The sequence below is a fragment of the Equus przewalskii genome, chromosome 25 (genome assembly GCF_037783145.1).
Source record: "Equus przewalskii isolate Varuska chromosome 25, EquPr2, whole genome shotgun sequence".
Lineage (NCBI taxonomy): Eukaryota > Metazoa > Chordata > Mammalia > Perissodactyla > Equidae > Equus > Equus przewalskii.
Genome location: NC_091855.1, coordinates 21,057,044 through 21,081,328, shown reverse-complemented (window position 1 = coordinate 21,081,328; position 24,285 = coordinate 21,057,044). Strand labels below are relative to the sequence as shown.

The 24,285-nt window shown below is 47.4% G+C and overlaps 1 protein-coding gene across 1 annotated transcript in view; it reads right to left on the bottom strand.

Annotated features, from left to right (window-relative positions):
- IFT43 (intraflagellar transport 43) overlaps positions 1–24,285 on the bottom strand; it is a 77,527-nt gene that overhangs the window by 7,408 nt on the left and 45,834 nt on the right. The window contains exons 4-5 of the mRNA XM_008527101.2: positions 16,368–16,400; positions 15,654–15,700 (exon numbers count right to left, since the gene is read on the bottom strand). Coding sequence (XP_008525323.1) covers positions 15,654–15,700; positions 16,368–16,400 — 80 coding nt within the window. The remainder of the gene's footprint in view (positions 1–15,653; positions 15,701–16,367; positions 16,401–24,285) is intronic.

Sequence of the window (24,285 nt, the reverse complement as noted above, 5' to 3'; positions counted from 1 at the left end):
CCCCGAATAAAGGCTTGTTAATGTCCAGCAACAGCCGTAAGAACTTACTTCAAAGAGAGAGATTGCCAAATGAGAGAGAGACTCATTATGATACAAGAACACTAGCTCTGCCAACAGATCCACCCAGCAAACCAATTACCAGATGAAACCACAGAAATAAATGAGGGGTGCTGAAATAAATAATAGAAACGTGGGAACACCAGCAGGATCAATTACAACTGGTTTCAAAGACTTGAGAAGCTGCCACTTGCCCTGAAATACATTCACTATGGATAATCCAATCACGCACGCGCACTAAAATGCTAACTACCCACTAGAGCCCCAGCGGGATCCTTTCCGCCCCTGGGGCCTGGCAGTAGGAAGCCTGCCTGGCTCTTCCAATGAAGCTGGCCCCAGATCTCCGTGACGCATTTTGTGATAGCCTGCGTTCAAATTCAGATGTTCCCTGCAGTTTTGGTACAACAAGAACAGAAAGTGATTTCTTAGACTGGACTCAGCTTGAAATGCGTACACCCTGGGCATGACTCACGCTCCTCGCCCGGAGTGTAAATCCAGGTCCTGCAGGAAGGAGAGAGCAAAGGAGGCTCCCCATCTGGCCTCTGGGTCCCACAGGGAGCCCCTCCTCTCTGCGTCCTTTAGCGTCTATTCTCTGCTGATTTTCTTGGTTGGGGATTTCTCAATGGAACTTCCTGGTTGTGTCCAGAAGGGTTTCTAGACAGCTCCATAAAGCCTCTTCTGTACTCCAGCACTTTTTCACCTTGAAACCTTAGTAAATGATACAAGTGGTTGGCCTGCCTTGCCAGGTTCCTCCGGGTGCTCAGTGATGACATTCAGCCCTCTCACCTCATACACTAACTGAGCCCCTGATGGCAAAGGCCCTGCTTGTTTATAACAATCTCTTCCCGGAGCTGCCTTCCCATTCAGTGCTCTGGCCACTCCAGAGCTTCCACGGGCTGCTAAGGGCTCTCGTTCACCATTCATAACCAAGTCCAATAACCAATCCACAGGAAAAGGACCTGGACACACTAAGGATACCCCAAAAAGGACAGTCCAGACAACCCCTACTTCTATGCCCAAAGTCAACAGACCTCAGCAGAGCTGAGTGAGTGAAAGCAAACAACATCCCTGTTTTTAGGAGACAGCAACTTTAAACCAGAGATCATTAAAATTTTTCTCTGCAGCTGCAAAACTTTGTTTTACTGAATGCTGTTACCTTCTGCATCACGTACAGGGAATTTTAAAGAGGCCAACGGAAGAAGGTCTGATTGAAGATGAAGTTAAGTGAAAGAAATTGGTCTCATTTAGCACATGACAGGATTCATCTGTGTTCCCAAGTCCACTGAGGTGGCATCATGGGCGTTTCATATTCATGAGCTGCTGCGACACTGTGTGCCCTCATTTACAAAGAGCCGTGTTCAGCAAATTCCGTCCCTGTGGACACTCCGTGCATTTCATGGTCTTGTCAGAGAGACATCAAACGCTCCAGTAACCAAATACCAGAAAATGGCTTTAATTAGTGGATCTCAATCGTATAAATAATTTTTTTTTCTAAGTGAAAAAATGGAGAATTTTGAAAAGGGAGAAGAAGAGGAGAAAGTGGTAGGCAACAGGCTTCAAACACTCGGAGGAACAAGAGAAAGAGACGGTCTCAGAGGAGCTCCCGAGCGAGCCTGGGCCCAGCACCGTTGGCCCCCTGCTCTCCCCGAGTCAGGGTTTAAGGGCCAAAAACAGGTCTGCAGCTCCCCGCCAGGTCTGCTTAATGAAGACTTATCCCCTGTGATGTCACCTGGTTGGAGCCAGGTGCAGCCCGTCCTTGTCACTGGCAGGGGAGGAGAGAGGAACGGATAAGGGGCAAGAGTCTGAAGGCCGTAGTGCTGGCTGGAGTGCCACGCTGCAGAGGCTGAGAAGCAGGACCCACAGACTGCGTGCAGGGCGTGGCCCGAGATGTGGTGGAGCGAGTGTCCGCTTAGAGCCTCGCATGGGCAGGTCTCCGAGGAAGCATGTGACAGAGAGACAGAAAAGATGACCCGTCCTGAAGTGCCAGCTTGGAGGGGTTTTTTCACGTGTCCCATATGTTGAAATACCTCCGTGCTCCTGCCAAACCGAATCTCTCCTAATGCTGCTGGGGAAAGATCACGGACTTTAAGAAGAAGATCAAAATAGCCAGCTGTTTCTCGCAGCCCGCCCAGCTGCGGCAACTCTCGTGCCTGACGACGGGCTGGGGAGGAAGGTTTGGACTGACTGGTTTCTGAGATAAGCCAGGCCTCAGCACACTGCGGTGCTGGCTGGATCAGGAGCTGAGAAGGGGCCTTGCTACGAGCGGGCCACTCAGCTCGTGGTATATTGTGGTGTGTGAAAGTCTGCCCTCATTATATTACCCACGGGGTGAGGTCAGCATGTTTCTGAAGGAGCCGTGAATGCAACACCCCAGAATGAGATTTCCCCCAGGACCCCAGCCAAGTCCACCAAGGGCTGGACAAGAATGAGGATCGCCAGTGCCAAGGGCTGTCAACCAGGACTGAGCCTTCAAGCAATTCAAAGGCAGTCCTCGTGAGAGACAAGCACAGCCCTGTAACAAGGGTTCTCCATAGGGAAAGATCCCATGCAGGCCAGGAGCCTGACACTGGGAGGACCCCAGGGTCACCTGCTGGGATGCCCTCTAGGAAATATCACACCACTGTTACCGACAGTTGAAGGAAAAGAAGAACAATGAATAGGAGCGCTCTCCGACACTCCAACAGCTCTCTCGGGGAGGTTGGAGGTGGTTCCAGCTTTGATCTGTAGAGATGTGTTAAGGACAAGGAGGGGTAAAGGACTTTAAAAGTGACAAGAAATGAAGTGGCTGGAAGGAATGGAAACTGAGGAACTCTCCACTGTCTTCAATAAGGCCCAAGATGAGTGATACCGTATTAATGTGACAGCGCCTTCGCAGAGCCGCCAGTGGAAGTATGTTAGAAACCAGGCATATCTGATTCTATTTCATCCTCTCCGTGTTACAATGAAAAAAACAAGACAAACTACACTGCTTTTATTCTAAATCCTTAGGTTTTGTATTTTTCCTTATATATATTTATTAAAAAAATGCTACTTTGATCGGTGCCACCCATGACACCCCCACATACGGAACGCTTCTGAGCGGTTCCCTCCTCGCAAGGCCACTGCTGGTGACAGCCAGCTGGTTTTGATCACAGCCATTCCGAATCGGATTTTCATAAGCTAGATGAGGAGTCTTACTGCTGCTCTCTCTCTTATCAGATGAGAAACAGAGGGGGAGGGGGAGGACGGGTCCTGAGGGAACAGCGCAACAATCAAGGGCTGCGTCGTTCTTTCTCTGTCCCTCCGCTGCTGCAATTTTCAAAGGCGTTTGCCTCGGGCACTTTTAAATGATGGTGTCTCAATTCTGTAATCATCTTTCAAGAGCTTTCTCTTAAAGGGTCTTTTAGGTAAACCTAGTCCGTCAACCACACTTACGGACTCAGGAATCATTCCCAGTATGTGTCCACTTGCGTGTGTATATATATAGGCAAGTATGCACACACACACACACACACACTGAGCATCTGTGAATTTTTAGAAAACTGGTAGAAACTAAAACTAGAAAGGGAGATCTACTGCTTGGTCCTATCAGTTCATCTCTTGCCGGGGTAAGAGGGCCCGTTACTGCTCCCCCAGATTGCCACTATGCCCAGGTTGTGCTGTCTCAGGTCCTTCTTTAGAAACTAATTTCCATCTGTGATGTGTCAGAAGGACAAGACGTCTCCAACTGAGGGCTAAGTGATGTGTAAGTCCAACCTCAGATGCACAGACATGCCTGTCCCCTCCCATCTCACCTAGGCGACATCTGGTTGTCCGGTTTTACACTGAGGAATGCACAGGGCCATCCACTTGGGAGAACACGCCCAGTCCCAGTCAGCCCGGGCCACCACTTGCCATGTCTTTGGCTACAAAGACTATTTGGAGCAACCCTACAATCCCACCTGTCCTTTTCTGCTGCAGAGAACATCATGCCTCTTTACGCAGTCCTCATCTTTTGAGACATCCTGAAACACAGCCTCTATTTCTTTCTAGTCAAATAAAACTCTAAGTCGTCTAAGACCTCCCTGGGCCGTGGCTCTCATCAATATGGGCTGTCTGCACTTACATCCCTCACCTCCTCTCCCCCTCGCTCATCCACTCCCTTCACAGTCCTGTGGAGCAGTGCCCGTGCCATGCCCAGAAGCCGCAGCACTGCTTGCAGTCAGCTAGGACAGTCTCAGTGAGTCTTGTCCTGTCCTGATCCTGTCTTCTGTGTTCAACTGGGACAGAATACGAGGAGTTACAGAATAAACACCCTGGTCTCTCGAATGATTTCAGGTAGACTTAATGTTGGGTGATTTATTATTAATCACATTCCTCCCAAGAGACTACAGCTATACAGACGGAATGCTGACGGAGCTCTCCCTCTGGGTTCCTGGAGGGAGGTTAACACAACGTGCTTCATCTACAACACACGTGCACGCATGGCACAAGATCTGCACATCCATTCTTCCCATTCTAGCTCTTCAGATCGGGGCATGCAAGTAAGCTGCTCACGTGAACAAAGAAAATGGGGCCTCAGGGAGGTCAATGTCAACCGTGTTCTGGGCAGAGATGTTTGTGATGGTAAGTTTGGAAAGTCTGGAGTGACCTAGAGATTTCAGGGCACCACCAGGGGCACAGAGCACTCTGTCCCAGCTCTGCCACCAGAGCAGGAGGTCTGGTCAAGACTCGGGGCTGTGCTTTGCTGCTGGACTGGGTGAGGCAGAATATGACTGAACTGACAAAGCAGAGCTAAAGTCTGCTCAAAGCTTCACTCAGTTCTCAGAGACTCCCCTGACATTCTTCCTTTCAGGGGGCCAGAAGAATACAGCCAAACCAGCCTCTACTATGTTTGCTGAGTCAAGTAATTGCCAAGCATCTTCCCATGCCATCAACTCTTAGACACCTACTCCATGATGGGTACGCTTTTCCCAGCGTAGGGGCATGGGCCCCGGAATCACCTCCTATAAAAACAAAAACAAGTAGAAACAACCTCTCTTGCTGCATTAAAGAGACTTCTGGTAAGCCCCATGGAAAATTCTCTGGTTTCTCACTTGCTCTGGGGACCAGCTCTGGCCAAACTGACATTGAGGAGTAGAGACGCCAGTCCCTGTGGCCTCAAGAGTCTACGTCTACTGGAGTTCATTTTTCTTTTGTTGGAGGAAGATGGCCTTAACTGCCTATCAAGGAAGAACTGAATCCGGATTCCTGGTCCACAGAGCTGTACTAGAGGGTGTACCCCATTAGGAATCAGGAAACCCGAGTCCCAGATCTGCCCCTAATTTGCTGACCTTGCGCAGTTACCTGTCAACTCTGGTCCTACGTTTCCTTATCATTGAAATGAGGTCCATTCTGTCTCTGAGACATCCTTATTCTGGAGTATCCACTGAAATACATCTTGTGATATATTAAAAAACAACCACAAACCTTTCTGTCACATTTGCCTACAGCAGAGTCTTTCTAAAGGTTCTAGCCACAGACATGGCCTACAGGTAAAGCGCGCCGAGTCTTTTGTTTAGAATCACTCTAATAAAAATTCACTTTCTATACTGCAATTAACCTGCACAGATTCCACCTGTGGCCCCATTATGACCTCAGGTCAGTATTCACACTGTGACCCGGCACCCCCGGCTGGGGCTCTTTTACGTCCCCTTCAGTCTTGGAAGTGTCCCCTGTCTCTGCGGTGTTAATTTGTTTCCTCTGCTGTGTCTCAAAGGGGTGGGCTGGTGGGAGAGCTACAAGCATGGCACTCCATGGTCCAGGCAGTGCCCTGTGGGTCTTTGTTCTGACAGGCCTCCCAGACTCCCTGATGCTCACACTGCAACCTGCACAAGCCCAGTGAAACTTGTTCCTCTCATCCTAACACAGGTTCTCCTACCCGGAGGACCCAGCATAGGCACAAGAATTCATTATTTAAAAGCAATCTCAATGGATTTGACAGGAGAGAAAGCCTAACAAGACAGGAACGGTCAAATGCGATGATTCTACTTCATGTCACGGAGCTTTGAAGACCCGGTCTCTGTGGCTTTTCTCTACTCAGCCCAGGTGTTGCTGTGGACAAGCCTTCACAGTGAGAGGATCAGCAGAGCTGAGGACATGGGCCAGCGGGTCAATCTGAGAACCAGGAAGGGAGAGCAAGTGTGCAACAGGGTGCTGGAAAAATGAGGGGAGACCAGCTTCCTCAACAAGCAGGGCTGGGAAACGAAACTCACACTCACTAGAAAGAGGAAGGCAATGAGAGCAGCAACCGGGGGTCACAAAGACCACGTGCGAATTCCAGCCCCACCACTTACTGGCGGTAAATGGCGGTGTGCTGGAGCAGCTCGTACTGACTCAGAACAGCCAAGGGCTAAATTTTTAGGAATTTTGCACACAGGTTGTTAAACATAAACATCACTAAAGATTATACACCTTTCTAATTCAATTATATTAAAAATAAAGGTAATACTCAAAAGTCAACACTTCCTAAATTTTACTACATTTTACTTTGTCTACGCTCTCGAAATTATTAATACCTAATGTACGTGTACGGTGGAAATAGGATGTACTGGCGTACTGCCGTCCTCTCTTCCCAGCTCTGCGGTCAATGATGTCAGGCTGGGAGCTCGAAACCAGCCATGGTGGCAGTATGCGCACCACAGAAACTGGCAAACACTACCAATGAGGGCTTTTTTTCCCTGGAGAGCCAGGCGTTAGTGTTACCAGCACATCACTGCGTATTAGCCATGCGACTTCTGTGAGTTACTTAACTTCCCAGGGCTTCCATCTCCTCCTCTGTAGAAGGGGGACAAGCCCAGTGTGTCCTCAGGGGACTGCCGTGAGGATGAGCTGGAGTACGGCAGGTGGAGCAGCACGGTGCCTGGCTCACGGCAAACACTCACAAACATTAATTGTCAATGCTGTTTCCTACAAGAAGGACTTCTCTTCCAAATCTTACCCAATATCCTGTAAACAGACCAAAGTTTAACAAAGCACAGAGACAGAAGAGAGGACGGCTAGTCCTGGGACCAGTGAGTCCCACCCGGCCCTTTCCTGCTATGGATACGTTTAGCTGAAGGAGCTCGTGTGTGTGTGGGCGGGGGGGAAGCGTAGGGAGGCGTGGGTTTAGGAAGACCTTCGCATCTAGTCCTACTGATTGAACTTAGAAAAACTGATTTTAAGGAACATTATTTAATCAGAAACCAGTGCTGTTGGAACAGTTAAAAAAATTTAGAGAGGCAAAGCAACTAGGTTTGGGGACCACCTAAGAAGTCCCACATGCTGTATTAAGCTTAAGAACAGAATGCCAACATAAGGAACATTCTTACTAAGCAAGAGAAAGGAATTGAGATGTCAGGGTTCCAATTTATCTGTACTCAAAGAATTCTTTCCACTTTCTCCTTCTCCACATTAAAGCGGTTTAGGCTCAGAGTGACTTCGCTGCTTGCAGAAGTGATGAAGGATATGGTGGAAGGACTAAGCAAGGAATGAGAAAGAGCCCAAAAGAGAGTCAGAAAGCCCGGAGACAGAGATGAACCGGGAGACGGGAACAGAGGGGCGACGGGGCGACAGAGCGATAGCCCTCTGTAGACAGCATTTTTCTAATTCCACTGACAGTCTAGCATCTCACATCTCATCCAGCCTCGTTGCTTGGCTGTGTTCAGCCACTTTTACCTATTTTCCCTGTTGACATGGATAGAAAATTGAGCAATTACCCTTAAACTCAGAGTGCTCAGATCATCTAGATTGCTACACACGCAGAATTAAGCCCCCGACTGCCTCTGGCTACAAGTGGCTCAACTCAGCTCATCCTTTAGGAATTAAACACTTTTTGGTTGGCCATAAGGATTTATTATTCCTAAGGTTTTGAAGTAGTCGATGCTGTCAAAACTGGACCTCAGGATGCAAAGAGCACAGCCCTCTCCAGTGTGGATGAGGTGTGCCCAAGAGGCCCTGGGAGCTGCCAGGAAGAGGGAGTTCTAATTCCACCCAGTGTCCCGGGTTATGCCAAAAGGCAATGGTTAAATGCAAGAAAGCTCTAATCCTTTTTTTAAGCTCCTGTTTTCAGAGACTTTTTCACTTTTTAAAGACAGATTTGGGGGCTCACAAGTTCTTTCCTAACTTGAATTTAGCTCTGAGATAAATTTGAAACTTGAGTCCGTATCTAATTGTTTTCAGAGGTTATTTCAACCCGAATATTGTTTATCTTTTTTAAAGACAAAGAATTTCTTTCCTCCAGTTTGTGTGCCTCTCAATGTTCATCTTTAAGGTTTCATGTTCTACCCAGAGTTCACCTTCTGAGAGCCGCAAGAGACCAAACAGGCCTGGAAATGCTCTGGGGTTAGAAAGGTGACATGACTTTGCACCTGCTGTCTCCTCCACCAGGGTCCCCCATGCCCCCAACTCCCCTCTCCCCTTCCTGGTAACTTTTACTCTCCCTTCAAGTTCAAGTTTAAAAGTCACTCTTCCGAGTGGCCTTCTCTCATCACCGGGTCCGGGTCTCATCATCTTCATGTCATTTTCTCCAATAGCACCCTGCACTCTCCGTTCAGTGGACTCAATCAGTTTGTCCTAGGAACTCATTAGTTGTGTGACTGTTTAGTCCCTATTTCTCCAACTATACTGTAAGCTGTATGAGGACAAGAACTAAGGGTTTTTCCATTCATATCCCCAGTGCTTGGTCCCATGCATCACACGTGGTAGGTATTCAACAAATGGTGGTTAAATGAATGAATGAATGACTTGCCCAAAGTCACTTACAGAGGATGGGTTCACTCCTATTCCAGATCCAACATTCTTTCTCTAACACCATACAACCCTCCATGACCAGGAAGTCTAAAGGCCTTAGGGCAAACCAGAAACTTGATTCTCAAAATAGGAATGGATGATTATGCCACTAAAGGATGGTCGCGTAAAGAGGAAAGATCAGTTTTGCCATCCTACAATTTTGGGACCCTAAGGTCATTCTGGGGCTCTGGATATCCATCATTCTCAGCTATTCTCATAATCATGAATCCCAACTTCCCTGAAGCATTGTGTCAGCTCCAGCTGTGTGTGATTCTACCTCGAACTGGCAAATTAGATGATTGGCAACCTTCAAGCTTCATTAAAGGCAGTTTATGTGGGGATGGTGAATATCTGCTGTGGAGAACAGACCAGAAGCAGAACCAGCTCCTCTCCTGCCCACTGTGAATTCTGCAGTCATTCTCCATGTGGAGTCCCTCCTTATGCCAGGCAACTTACCTGGAAGGCCTTTCACATTCTTCTCTACCTCCTATCCATCCTTCAGGATCCGGCACAAGTTCTTTCTTCTTCCTGAAGTGCCCTTGGCCCACAGGGATGGCTTCCACTTCTGAACTCACGGCCCTTAATAATCTAAGTCACCCGTACAGCAACCACCATTTGCTGCCTTTCCATCCATGCTACTGTTGTCTTAGCTATTTAACTCTTGTATTGCTTTTCATCTTGTATGTTTTGTCTCCCCAACAAAGTTCTGAATTCTTTTAGAGCAGAGCCCTATAAGGTCTTATGAAGGATTTGCAAACCACTTCCCAAAGGCCTAATCCAACCAGCAGATGCCTATAAAGTGACTTTTAAAAATTCTTTCTTTTTTGAAATATGAATTTGAAAACTTTTAGGCTATGACGTCTCCTCTCTGGGTTCACCACAGGCTCCATCATTCTTCATTGTCATACAATTCTGCTGTTTCATGTGTTTACGTCATCTGCCTGGCCCCTAAAGGCCTCAGAGCTTGTAGCCTGCCATGGTCTTGCAAACAGTCTGCCTGTAGAACGTTCTGATTAACCAACAGATCCCAAAACCCTTCTAAACGACACTCACTCTCCGTTTCTCATTCTAAAAACACACCTTATCTTAAAAGCTCCTTTTTCCTCTATTTTTCTGTTCTCTTCCCTTGGAAGCCTGAGATATCAATGGAGGGGAGGAAGTGCTTCTCTCTCTCCCTGGAACCTTCCCAGGGGAAGAAGGAGCAACGTGTACCAAGACTGAAGCTTGGGAGGCTGCACGCTGAGAAATCTCTCTAGAGAGACATGGCTCCTAGAAAAGGGGAGGGGAAGATGGGAGGGCATTTCTCACTAGATCAGAAGCTCCTGGCGGGCAAGGACTGTCTTACTCATCACTGTCTCCAGCATCTGCAGCAGTACTGGCCACAGGAAGCACTGTGTGAAAACTTGCTGGCTTTCCTCACTAAGGCTAGTGGTGGAAGGAGCCCACCTGCCTGGAGGGGACCCTGGACCTTAGAGCCTCATTCCCATTTCCCGAGATTATTCTTCTCCTTTGAGATTGCTCGCCAGTCACCCACCTCTGCCAAGTAAACCCAGCCCCTTCCCAGGTGACGATGCTCCTTGCACTAACGACCTCAAAGAATCTGGATGTGATTTCATTAAGGGAATTAGCAGGTTCCCTTGCAGGTGCCCAAAGATCTGCTTAATGTCATTGTTGAATGAGCATCCGTGGATGATTCAGGGCAATCATTTGTGGAGTCTGCCTACCCACTGGTTATTGTAAGTTCAAAGGAGCAGCCTTCACTAGCCAACCAAGTAATTCTCTGAGCAAAGATAATTCTAGAAACTAGTTATATGTAACATATGATTCCTACTACATAATGGATTCTAAACATTCACATACAGTGAAATGGACTAAGTCAAGTGTGAAGTGTAACATATGAGCTGATTTTCCATTAAAGGACTCGGGCATAACTGCTTGGAAAACAGATTTATGCTGGGGAAGAGGCACCTCTCCCAGAAGGTAAAACCAAGTGCACTCTCCGACAAGGAAGGGGTTCAGGCTTCAAACCTCCAGGGCCAAAATAAAGGCCAAATCACAAATTTCACATTCCAAGTTTATAAAGGGGAAAAACATACTAGAGATATTCTCTGAAAATATATTTCTTCTCTCCTTCCTTAATGAAACTGTATTAAGCATCCTATCAATAAGGGAGGGACTCTTTATTACAAACCTGGGAGCTGGCATTAATACAACCTACCTGTGGAAGGAGATGCCAACATGGCTGAGGGTCGTACCATTTGTTACAGCTCAGAGGTCAAGAGCAAGGACTCTGGGGTGAAGACCTGTATTCACATTCCAGTGCTGGCCAGTGCAGCATTGGTGGTAGAGTGGTGAGCACAGCTGTCTCCCCAATCCTGGCACTGTCACTTACTAGTTGTGTGACCTCGAGCAAGGTTACCTTTCTTGTCTTAGTCTACTCATCTTTAAAACAGGGACAGTGAACAATCCAAATGTCCACTAACAGGTGAACAGATAACCAAAATGTGCTATGTCCACACAATGGGATATTACTCACCAATAAATGAAACAGGCTGATGATACACACAACAACCTAGATGAATCTCAAAATCAGTACAATGAGTGAAAAAAGCCAGACACAAAAGTGTACATACATATGGTTCAGTTTAAATAAAATTCCAAAAAAATGCAAACCACTCTATAGTGACCAAAAACAGATCAGTAGTTGCCTGAGAGACAAGGGCAGAGGAAGGATGGACTGGAAAGAGGTATGAGAAACTTCCAGGGGTGATGGAAATGTTCTGCATATTGACTGTGGCAGTGGCTGCATGGAGTGTATACATCTGTCAAAACTCAGATCGTGCACTTTAAATGGATGCAGTTTATTACCCTCAATAAAGTAGATTTTAGAAAACTTTCCCATAGATCTGTTTTGAGAATTAAACGAGAAAACATGTAAAACCTTAGGCTTAGGCTTAGTAGCTGGTACATGGTTAACGTTTGGTGATGAATGGTGACAGTAGTGATGCTGGTAGACACTGTGGTATGAGAGCAGCGCGTTCTCTTGAGAGTCAGAAGACCAGACTTCCTCTTTGAGTCCTGCTATTTTGTATAAGAATCTCTAGGCCTCAATTTTGTAACATGTCAAATGACGGGTTTGGCCAAGAAGGCCTACAGAGTTGCTTAAAGCTGCAATAATTTAATTCTAATGTGATGATGCCACAAGGGCAGCCAGCACAACCTGCTAATAACGTGCACTTGTAATGTGTGTAAACTTTAGCATGCAGAAGATTTTGCTGTAACATTTAGCAGTTACTTCTTGAAATGTAGCATTTTCATACACTGAAAACAATGGAGAAAGTAAGATTTCATAAGTCCTTTGAAGGGAGTTGGAAAGAGGCTCAAGTTAGGGTAGGGAAAGGCCTGGAGAAGATACTAGCTGAGTAAACCTTCTGTAGACCATGAATTGAACAAGCACCTCAAAGCTATCAGCATCATAATTTCCAGACACACTGCTCCTTAACGACCTAACAGCTTTGTCACTGGCTGGAAGGGACCCTGCCTCCTTGAGTCCTTTGGTACATCCTTCTGGATGCACTACGCAACCAACGGCTGAAGTAACAGACAATGTGTGCGGACAGGAAGATCAAAAGTGTGGGCAGCAGCCACCAATCACTGAGCCACCACACCTGCCAGTTTAGCTCTGGCAGAAGACATCCTAGGTACATGTCTGAGAAAAGAGACTTTGGAACAGAAATGCAAGATACCTTATTCAATAGGGTCATTGGGAATTATTAGTGGGTGGAGAAGTTTGACAGTTAAAGGGAGTTTAGTGAGTAGAACTAAGAAGAAGGTCTGGCAAAAAGAAATGAGCTTGTCAATAAGAGATAATGGAAAAAGCAAAGAACAGTGCGAAGAATGATGAGACCATGCTCATAAGCTCTTACTAAATCTTAGAGTGTAGACTGAATTCCTGACCTCCAGTGACTACCATTCTACCTTAAAAACCCTTTGGAAATGAGGCAGAAAAGTACTTTTTTCATGATTCCCATCCTCTCCAGTCCTCAGTCCTGGCTTTAGGGGCACTGGAGAAGGGCTGTCCAACTTCAGTGTGCAAAATATTCATCCAGGGAGCTTATTTAAATTAATGCAGATCTCTGAGCCCCAACTCCAGTTTCTGATTTGTGGCTGGCCTGGGAATCTGTATTTTAACCATCATCCCAGAATATTTCACATATGTCCTATATGGCGCTCACCCCAACCCTGTGAGGTAGCTAAAGCACAGGTAATCATGCAAGTTTCCTACATTTAATTCCCTCCTTCACTTGTAGTTGAATGCAAAGGCTAGTTAATAGGATGGTCTGGACTCCACTCCTAGCCATGAGATAGTAATTGGTACTGGACTTGCCTTCCTGCTGTAAACAGTTAGAAAACTGGAAAAAATATAAGACACAACTGTTTTCAGACAGTGGACAACAGGTAGCACAGGACTGTGACCCCTAAGAGAAGGGAAACACTGACGTGAGGCCCAGCGGTCACCCTGGCTTTCGGCCTTTAGGTACTTCCTGGACACTGGCACAGGGAGGAGGAACCCCAAATAGAGCATGGAGGTCCTGCTGAGTTGAGGAGACAGAGGTCAAAGTTCAGGAGGCTGAGGGGGCTGGAATGTGAGAAGCAGAGTAGGAGAGAGAAGGAGTGGTGCAGCAGAAGAGCTCCAGAAATGCAGACTGACTGCATACTAAGCTGTGTATGCATAGGGCCAAACTCCACAAGGCTGGGCAAACTACCAGGAAGGTGTGAGCCGAGCCATCCCGAGAGCTCATACAGAACTGGAAGAGGCTCGGCTCCACTGAGGCAGAGGGGAGAGTCCTTGGTGAACCACCAGGCACTCAGTGGAGACACCCGAGTGTCTCCGCGTTTACAGCTAACTCTAGACTTGCCCCAATAAAGCTTAAGAACAATTCCCAAAAAGATCAAGTTGATCAACAAATACGTCAACTGCCTACCAAAACAAATATATCAGTCTTTAAAGAAACTCAACAAAGTCATTCACGATGGCCAACGTCCAATCAAAAAACTACTATCGTGTGAAGAAGCAGAAAAATATGACTTGTAACCAGAAGAAAAATCAGTCAACAGAAACAGCTTCAGAAAAGACAGAGATGATAGAATTAGCAGAAAAGGACTTTAAAACAGCTACTAAAAAGGCTACTTTTGAGGATAAAATAAACATGAACAGAGTAAGGAGATAAATGGGAGATATATAAAGATATAGATGTATCTACATATACAGAACTGAATGGAGCTTCCAGAGCTGAAAATACATCTGAAATAACAAATTCACTGGATGGGCTTAAGAGCAGATTAGACACTGTGGAAGAAAAGATGAGTTACACAGCAATAGAACAATCGAAACTGAAGTACAGAGTTTAAATGGACTAGGAAAAAAACAAACCAAAACAGAGCCTCAATGACCTTGTGGCAATTTCAACTGATACAACCCACATACCTGAAACTGGAGTCCCAGAAGGAGTAAGAGTGAGAAAGATATACTTCAAGAAATAATGGCTAACATTCTCGGAATCAGATGAAAACTTTAAATCCACAGACTCAAGATGTTCAAGGAGAATAAACACAAACTAAACCACACCAAGGGGCATCACAACCAAATTGCTGAAAATAACTGATAGAGGGAAATAAATCTTAAAAGCAGCCAGAGGAGATAAAGACACGCTGTGTACAGGGGAACAAAGACAAGAGTTACCACTGACTTCTCGTCAGAAACAATGCAAGCCAGGGGACGATGAAATAACTGTTTCAAGTGCTAAAAGAGGAAAAAAGGTGTCAGCCTAGAATTCTGTATCTGGTGAAAAGTAAAGACATTTTCAGACAAACAAGGCTGAGAGAATCTGTTGCCAGAGGACCTGGCAACGTTTTTTGCTCTACAAAAAAAGGTTAAATGAAGTTCTTCAGGCACAAGGAAAATGATACCAGATGGAAACTGAGTTCTACACAAAGGAATAGTGTGGAAATGGTAAATATGTGGGTTAAGAAAAAAGGGCTTTGATAATTTAAGTCCCAAATATAACCTCCCCTTGAGTAGGTTTCTCGTAAAAAGTACACACAAACTTTATCTTTTCTCTCGAGTTTTGAACAGAGGCTTCAGCTGGGACGTGGCTGCTGGCTGTCTTAGTGCTGGTTTCTCCCTCATTTACCTCGTAGCCATTAACTGACTACTATGTGTCATGAATCTGAGAGGCAAAGATAACTAAGACCTGGGTCCACCATCAAGGAGCTCAGAGCCTGGTGGGAAGAACAAGCAAGCCAACCAAGAGTTAAAGGGTGACGGTCACTTAGCTCTGTGACCATGGGCAATTTACTTAATCTCTCTGTACTTTAGACTATAAAATGGGGATAATAAGAGTACTATCTCGTAGGGTTGCTGTGAAGATTAAATGCTTTGACATCTATAAAGTGGTAGAACGGTGCCTGGGACCTAATAAACACCTAATAAATATTAGCTATTGTTGCTGCTGTTGTTACAGTGGCGGTCTGCCCAGGAGGTTGTGGAGCACAGAGAAAGAACATCCGAGACAGAGAGAAGTAGGAGGGGAAGGGAAGACATTTCAGAGGAGCTGATGCTTCTGCTAAGCTCTGAAGGATGACGAGCGTTAGTGGATAAAGAAGGGGGTGAGGTACTCCAGACGTGAAACAGCGTGTGGGGACGAGGCCCCTGCAGATGCATTCCGTAAGGCCACAGCAAACAGTGCCTTAGCTGTGGCCCAGGAAACGCTCCGGGGGCTCTGGGACCTCTCTAGAGGCCCTTCGGACATCCTCCAAGGGCATCTTACCTCCTCCGTCATCTGATCCATCCAGGCTGTGCTGTCTGAGGCGGTGACTGCCCCCAAAAAGAAGGAAAGGAAAGCAGAAAATGAGTTTCAAACACAGAAAGAAACAACCCAAATTTTTATAGTATCCATTCTTTCTCCTAGATGAAAATGTCTCTGGACACATTTTCCTCCACTGACTTGGTCAAATCTAATCAGGCAATGGGGTGTGCCATGTACGGCTGCACAGGTTGTGCAGTGCACCATTCCACAGGGCAGCATCTCACCGACTATGGTATGGATGCTCCTCCCACCCCTGCAGGGGGGAAATTCAGTGGCCCTGCATTCACACTCCATCTTTACCCAGAAACCTTCTTTCTTTTTGATATAAGTCCTAGGAGAAGGCTAGGTTTAGAAAGCTGGCACTGCTTCCGCCCATCTATAATCACAAAGCAGAGCCCATGGGTCAGGACTGTGAAAGCTGAACATCCAATGCTAAAATCCACAGGGTGGGAAATGATATGAGCATCAATGCCGGCCTCCAGACCTTCAGCTGAGGAAGCAGCATGAACCAAACCCTTGACTCAGGATGCATAACTCCAGCCCCAGACCACAGCCACATTCATACTGTCTATTTTTGGATGCTGGGTTCAACCCAGGCTCAACAGATAAGGACCACCAAGACTGCACTGTTGACAAAGGTCACCAGAGGATGCCATGAGAATACTGGAAACATACTCTTCTATTTCTTCAGAAGCCCTCCTTCCTGACCTGAAAAAGAGAAAGGCAAGGTTATGAGGACCCACTAGTCTGACGCCCTGGTGTGGTATATCAGAGTGGGGGTTTCAAAAGTGGGGGCAAATTAGCATATCCCAAGTGCCTTATTTGTCTGGGTTACTCTTAAAGACCAAGGTCCATAACCATCATGAGAATTACAGACACTGTGAATGTCTCCTGATAGCCTGATTTCAGCATAATTCCAAATTAAATTGTTGAGTCTAAGTACAGGTTAAGTGAGAAGCTCAAAACTCCAATGGATATAGATGGTAGAGTGCCTTCCTTCAAGAATTAACTGACCAATGTAGAGAGCACGTTCTCAGGACTGAGGCCTTGGGTCTTATTTGGAGCAGCTGTGACAGCACGTGGCACTTCCAAGGGCAAAAAGGGATGAACCAGCCACACAGGTCAGGCTGCAGGTTCAGAGTCTGTCTTTCTGTATCCTCCCCGTGAAGGACTAGAAGACCCTGTGAGTGATGCTGGGGGACTAGTGCCCTTGAGACATTCCACAAGAAGAGGAAGCCTGTCACACACAGATGCTTATCTAACGCGCTGGTTCTCAGACTTGAATGTGCATAAGAACCATCCGGGAAGCTCGTCAGACACGCAAACTGCTGGGCCCGGCAGCCAGAGTCTTCTGGGTCAGCTGGTCCAGGGGAGGAGGAGCCCAGGAATATTGCATCTCAAACAGGTTTCCAGTAATTCTCATCCAACTACTGACACTCTGAGACCCTGATCCGAAGTTCTCTAACTGAGACGGCAAGACGTTGACGATTGTTAAAGTTGGGTGTTGGGGACATGATGATTGCTTTTCTGTATGTCTGAAAATTTCCACAAGAACAGAGCTTTTGGTTTTTTAATGAATTCTTTTCAGTCAGAAATCAGTCACCGTGACGAGCAGGGACAAAGTGGTGGTCATGTCCTAACAGCCAGGAGTCAGGAGGCATGAGGAGGCCCTCGACAGGGCGGGGCCCGCAAGCCTCCCCAGAAAGAGCTATATCAGAACCAACCAGCAATTGCAAAATGCAAAGCACAAAATGCAACCACAAAATGCAAAGAATTCCCCCAAGAGTATAATCATAAATTAAGCCTAAGTTTAAGTAGACTACTTCCCATGAAATTTATCAAGGCACTCTTAAAAAAGAGAGAGAAAGGAAGGAAGAAAGAATTTCGGCTGAAGTCAGGGAGGGAGAAGAGAATGGGCAGGTGAAGTGGGAAGAACAGGATGGAACCAATCTGAGGAGTCTCCCAGGGTGCAGTTTTTGATTCTTAAAGGGCCAAGTAGAGAGACTGAGCCACTAGGGGCACGAGGGCGAGCGGGACAGAAAGGGCAGTAGGAGGTCACCAAAGGTCCATGCCACAGGGTGCGCGGGCATCCCCACTGTGGTGGTGCCGGCTGGTGCAGGTTTCCAGGGCTGTTCAAGTCAAAGGAATCCTATACGTGGAGCCCCTGGCAGCCGCCAAAGCTGCCTTCTGCCTGTGTGGGAGGCTCCGCTCCAAGCTCACAGGGTCCCCAGGAACACTGCCTCTAATTGTCCTGGTGGACTTGAACTCTATAAACCTGCTGTCCAAATGACTCAGTAATATGTCACCAATGGCAGAAGGGCTTGGACAGAAACAGGGATCGGAGAAGAATAATGGGATTAAAGAGGCCAGGCAGACTAGGCCAGCACCTTCATTATGTACGGGCAAGAGACATGCCTCTGATTACCCTTAGGGTTTTGGACCGACTAGTTCCATCCTAAGCTATGTGCCACGGCAAGGTGCGGGGATTCTGTCGGAAGGAAACAATAATGATAATGCTAGTCTTCGGGGGAAGGCTGACTAATTGCCATTTATCCACTCCACGTCCAAAAAGGGGATGAGTTTCATATTCGGCGTAATTGCTGCTGAGCCCACATCCTGCTCTCTCTCACTCTAGGGGGAGCCAAGGATCCTCCTGAATCTCCAAGGAGCGAGATCAAACGGAGCCCTCAAGGATACACAGCAGGAATGCCCTCAGGTGCCATGTTCTCTCTCTCTCCGCATCTTGGCCAGCAGTAGCAGGTTCTGGGTGAGCCTTCTGCTCGGGAGATGGAAAGCCTAGTGGGGAGCTGGGTAGGGCCCTGGAGAAATGGCATGAAACACTCTGCTTTGGATAAAGTTGGCCACTTCTGGGCCGCGTCTAGCTTGCAGAGGAGTTTGGTCTGGATCACACTGCTGTTTATTTTTGTTTTGTTCTGTTTTAACGTGAATTCATTACCCAAACCGGGAGATTCTGTGCAAAAATCCAGATTTTGGAATTCTTCTAATACAAAGCCTGGCAACACAGGACCTGCGTTCCCACATGGAAAACTCAGGGAAGCTGAGCAGTGACTGCCCGGCTTCTACACGCCTGGGCTCCCCGCCCTCCCGAGCCCTGGGCGGCCCAGGACCAGCTCTTTATCACTGCCTCTGCCCCGCTGGTTCTCTTACAGAAGTTCAGCGGCCAGTGAAGTATTTCCTGTAGCTGTGCAGCTACCCAAAGTGAGAAAGCAAAAGGAAGACTAAGTGGGAAGCATGGTTTAGGAGAATTGGCAGAGTGCATTTCTTTATAGAAGTGCGAATATGCAAATAATCTGTACATGTATCTCAGTAATATAACTTAAGGTGCTATTCTGAAATAAAACTCCACTTCACAGATTTCCTTTACCTGCCTGGTCCCCAAAGGCACCTCAGGTCACGCAATGACACAGGGCCCAGTGCAAGGACACAGAATCTCCCACAATAGTGAGTCGTGACATCAACTGAGTGGGTTACCACCAGCCTTTCTAGTCTTTTTTTTTTTTTAATAGCACAGAGTAGAAAAAAGAGTGTACTGCAAATAGTAAGGACAAGTATTAAACTTCTTTTTTCAATTTTATATAGAGACATACTCATTCATGATATAGAGCGTGTTTTCAAACTATTGGTGACAGTTTAAAAAAAGGAGAACCCAGCGGCCTACCACTGGGATAGGCCACCAGGATAAGGAACCAAAGAAGGATTTGGGGCTGAAGTCCGGCCTCCCACAGATTGCGGCGGGGTGGGCTGCAGGCTGAGGTAGAGGATTGTGGGTTCTGGTTCCTCACTTCCTTTCAGACACACTTCTGAGGAAACTGTGTAGCCTGGTCCATCCCCCGAGGCTGTCCGCAGAGCTGTGGTCAGCTCTGGCCCAGGCTTCAGGTCTCTCACTGCACCCACGGCCCATATGCCTCTGTCCCCAGAAGTGGCTGTCGAGGGCTTGGGAACGTGACAGTTATACGAACACTGGCGAGACCACCTTACCCAGTAAAGCACCTTTCAGGACTCTTCCCTTCCACGCCTACGGACACCAGCCCAGCTGAGCTCTGGAAAAGCAGCGAAGCGGGTTTCAGCGGCACCCTTCTATAGGCAGGGCCATGGGGCACGGCGCTGCGTGCTTCACCCAAACACAGAGCTGGTGAGAGACGAGGCTGAAGCAAGAAGCCCCACCTCCTGACTTCCGCCACAGACTGCAAACACACTGCCCTGAGCCTTTTCAAGAGCAGAAACCCGCTGATGTTCAGATGTCCCCAGGGCACCCAGATATCTGTTTCGATTTGCTGTGCAGACAGTCCGTTCCTGACTTTCCATTCTTACGGAGGGCAAGAGATGGTATAGACAGAGAATCGAAAGCTGCAGAGAATCCTTTAAGCCAGCTGTTCTTAACCAGTGACGCACAACAGAATCACACCTGGGGAGCTTTCGCAGCGTCCTTGCGCTGGACCTCACCCCATGTCCCGCCTGAGGCAGTAATTTCTAGAAATGGGACCCAGTCACATAGAGGAGATCACCACCCTACACCTTATTTCAGAGAGTAGGCTGGACTCTCCAGTTGCTAAGCAGCAAAATGGAAACCTCTGCGCCTTATACTTCTCAGTTGCCTACTTTCTTCCAGAAAAAGTACGAATGAACTCTGAGTTGACCTGAAGGCTGAGGGGAGGAAGGAAAAGCCTTCACAGACTGAAGCCCCAGTCCTGCCTGATCCTGACTGGGCTATCCCAAAACTCAGACCAGAGCCCATGTGTTCGCAGAAGCTAGGCAGGTGCTCTCCACCCTGGCAGGCCCGGAAGCAATCCAGATCCGATAAGAGATGCTTGTTCAATATTCAAAATGTAAAACATAGAGGTTGCTGAACCAGCACATTGAAAAGTTAATTAAATGCCAGGTTTCTTTTCGAGAGCTACTCCATCACTTGCTGACTGCTCTGGCCATTTTGCAGAATGGAGCTTCAACTCTGGACAGTGAGAGTAAACGCTCTCCCTCACCTCCCACCTTGTGGAGACAGGGTGATAGGAGTAAGGATACTCCGGCTTCCTGCTTTCCAGCGAATGAGGCACTGACCCTGGTCGGTGACTTGGCAAGATGCGGAACCAGGGCTATCTCTGTGCGGCCCTTTCCAAATCGCTAAACACACTCCGCCGTGAGGCCGCCACTCTTTACCCATCGGGTTCTCAGGTGGAGGACTTCAAGGTTCATGGCGTTGTCTTGCTATCCCTGCCGTCATTTAAAGCCTAGACCTTCAGCTCGACACCCAAGCAGCCCCTCCTGGTTTTCACCCCTGCCTCTCGACGACCCGCACTAGCCTGCTCCTCCTTGGCTTCACACGTCCACCCTGGATCCTCAGGGGAAAGCCCATCCCCAGGCCCCACCCCCAAGCCTGTCATGTGAAGGCTGATGACTGATGGTAACACAGTTGACGTTTACTGAGCTTGTGGGGTGCCAGGCACTATCATTACATTATCTTATTTGTATACCACTATTATATAACAACGTATATTATATATAGTACTGTATATTATCTCAACACATTATCTTATTTAATCTGCTCCATTTCACAGATGAGGAGACTGGGATTCAGAGAAGTAAAGCAATTGGCCTAAGGTCACCCAGCCGGAAAGCTGTAGGGTTGGAATACAAGCTCTGGGCTGTCTGACGTCACTGTCACTTCTGGGCTGTCACTTCTTAACCCCTACACAACACAGAGACGCACAGGCAGTTCTCCACCATGGGAAACGCTCACGCTACAGACTCTGCTTCAAATCCAATTAATATTTTCCGTGACAAGGACAGACTCTCAACTTACGGTACGGCAGTACTGTAGCTGTGTCAGGCTTGATAATTTGGTAGTTAATGTTGGTTTAACTGTTCTGTGTGATTTATTATGTATGTTTTATTTACAACATGACAGCTTGTGTTGTGGCAGAAAAGAGATCCTGTCTAGTGAAGTCACCTTTCGCTCCACATACTCTCCTTTTCTAAGTCCTTTTGCACAAACGCAGTGCCTTTCTTTCGGCGTTTAAAGACCACACTGACATTCAACGGGCATGATACGGTCAGCTGAGGACGAGCTCGATCGCACTGGCACATCCCGTGACTGCAGCCACATGGACTACCGCTGAATCCTGGATCCTGTTTCACTCTGGGGCCCGGTGCCTAAGAAGTGGGGGGGAATGTACAAACCCTCCCCGCCTGCGGAGTCTGTCTTTTCCGCCCTCCCCGTCGCATCCGACGGAAGGCCTCAGCTGCTGCTCACACGGGTTACGTGCTGAAGGGTGAGAGGCAGCCCTAATGTAGACATCATCTGAGTTAAAATGTTTCTCTCGAGTTTAATGGAATACTGCAGAGATCTAAATGGAGATAAAGTATCACGGCTCAGAGAACAGCCAGGATGCTCTCTTTATGCAGCATGACAATGTTCGGTGGTTAATTAGACACCGTTAACCTATTTTAGCAGGGGACATAACTGGGATAAATGGGGGGAAGTGTCCTTGAAGTCTCTTAACATCCACAGCACATATTGGACCCTAGACTCACCTCCCCGCTGCAAGACAGAACAGGCTTCAAACAGACCCGAGTGCCAGGCAGTTCGAGCCCTGACGCCCCGGGGAAGGCCCTCTGCTGGCCCATGCCCTGCTGACCACGGCCTCTGACCCGGAGAGGCATGCGAAGGGTTTGGACAAATGGTTACTGTGACAACTTGTTGCCCCTGAGAGAAAAGCTAAAGCCACGGTAAGGAGCTCTCAGGACTCCCGTGACAAAAAGAAGAAACTCTGCAGCCAGGTGCCAAATTCATAAGGAAACACCTGGTAAGGGGAAGAGCAGGAATGTGGTACCGGCCAAACTGGAGCCAAAGCCACCTCACATTTTAAAAACGCATTACTCCTCTGGAAGAAAAGACATCAAAATGCCATTTTCTTGCGAGGTCTTCTACCCTCATAATTTTTAAATGTCCAATAAAAATCGCCCAAGTTCTCCAAACCTCACGGAGGTGCAGTTTTGCCAAAGCGTGAGAGCCAGGAGGTCCTCTGGCCCAGATCACGACACGTCACTAGCACAGCCAGACCAGCACTCTACTCTATGAACTGTGTGACCCACCAAATGAGCCCTCACGAGGAAAGCGCAAATCTGAGGAGAGGAGAAACGTGCCATCGTAATCCTGGCTACAACGTCCAGTCAGGATGAGGCAGGAGACTGGTTAGCTGGGGCACCTCTGGTCTAAGATGTCCCTATACCCATAATACTGACTACAAGCCAGCTATTTCTCCTGAACTGAAGTTTTCCTTGACCAATAGACTCCTCCTGATTTAAACCTCTCCTGAAAGCTGAAGTGCCCTCTCTTCTGCCCTTCAGTTCCCAGTTCTTGCCATTCTTGTGTTTGGTGTCCAATATGTATTTGCAAGTATTGTCTTTTCTCCCATCTTTTAAAACCAAGCAAGAATGCCCCAGCACCCACATTTTGGCACTTTGGGGTTTTAGGTCACATTAGATATTCAGCTACTGCCGGGAAGGGGTCTAATCAACAAGGAGTCTGGTAAAAAGATGAAAACCGACATCCGTCGGTGTCCTCTCTGTAGACTGCCAAGCCCTATCAAGTTGAAGATAGTGAATTACAAGGCAATTCCTGGGTGAAGTTTGCCCCCTGCTGGTCAGATTCAAAATAACACCTTTGTTCCGATTCAAACTCGAAAGGAGCATTTATTTATCAGGAGGAAAAAAGAGCTGAAATACATAGAAACAGTTTTAGTAGCTAAAAACAGTTATGGGAACATATGACATGTACGTATATGCCTGCTACCAATAAATAAAAAGCTGGAAGAGTTTAGAACTCTAGATCCTAGGTATCTCAAATGAACATTATTTTATTCAGAAATGTAATTGAATAACTAATTATCTATTAGGCATGAATGGGAGGTGTTGGGGTTTGGGGATCTTTTGCTCAGGATTTTACAATCTTGTAGGAGAAAAGAATACTATAGAAATGACAGTAGTACCTCCAGAAGACAGACTCCTACCACCGTCCACCCCTGCATCTTCCAGATGAGGAAAAGGAGACCGGGGGTTGTCACAGGACCTAACTAAAGCCCCCAAATCAGCTGGACACAGAGCTAGAACCAGAGACCAAGGTTCACAACCCCTCACCTGCTGCTGGTTTGACTGTGCCCCAAACTTAACAGGGCAAGTAAGGCGATGTAAGCCAAACGTCACAGGAGCACTAAAGAGGGAACCAGCCACTCCAGGTGGGGGCATCTGGAAAGGCTTCCGAGAGGACTTGCCAACTGAAAGACAAGTGGACAACAGGCAGAAAAGCTGTAGGCAAGCTTTTCCGGCAGCAGGCGACAATCCGAACAAAGACAGGAGGCATGGAAGGGCCCAGTGTGTTCAGAAAACAGCAGGGGACCTGGTGTGGCTGCAACACAGACAAGGCATCAGAGCTGGCTGGGTAAGCAGACTTGAACACGATGCTATGACACGCTGGTACCAACTCTATCAATAGAGACACTGACACTGATCAGAGATCAGGGGGCAACCATGGGACTAGAAATTCATTCTCACTGGGTTCCTTTTTTCCCCTTTAAGT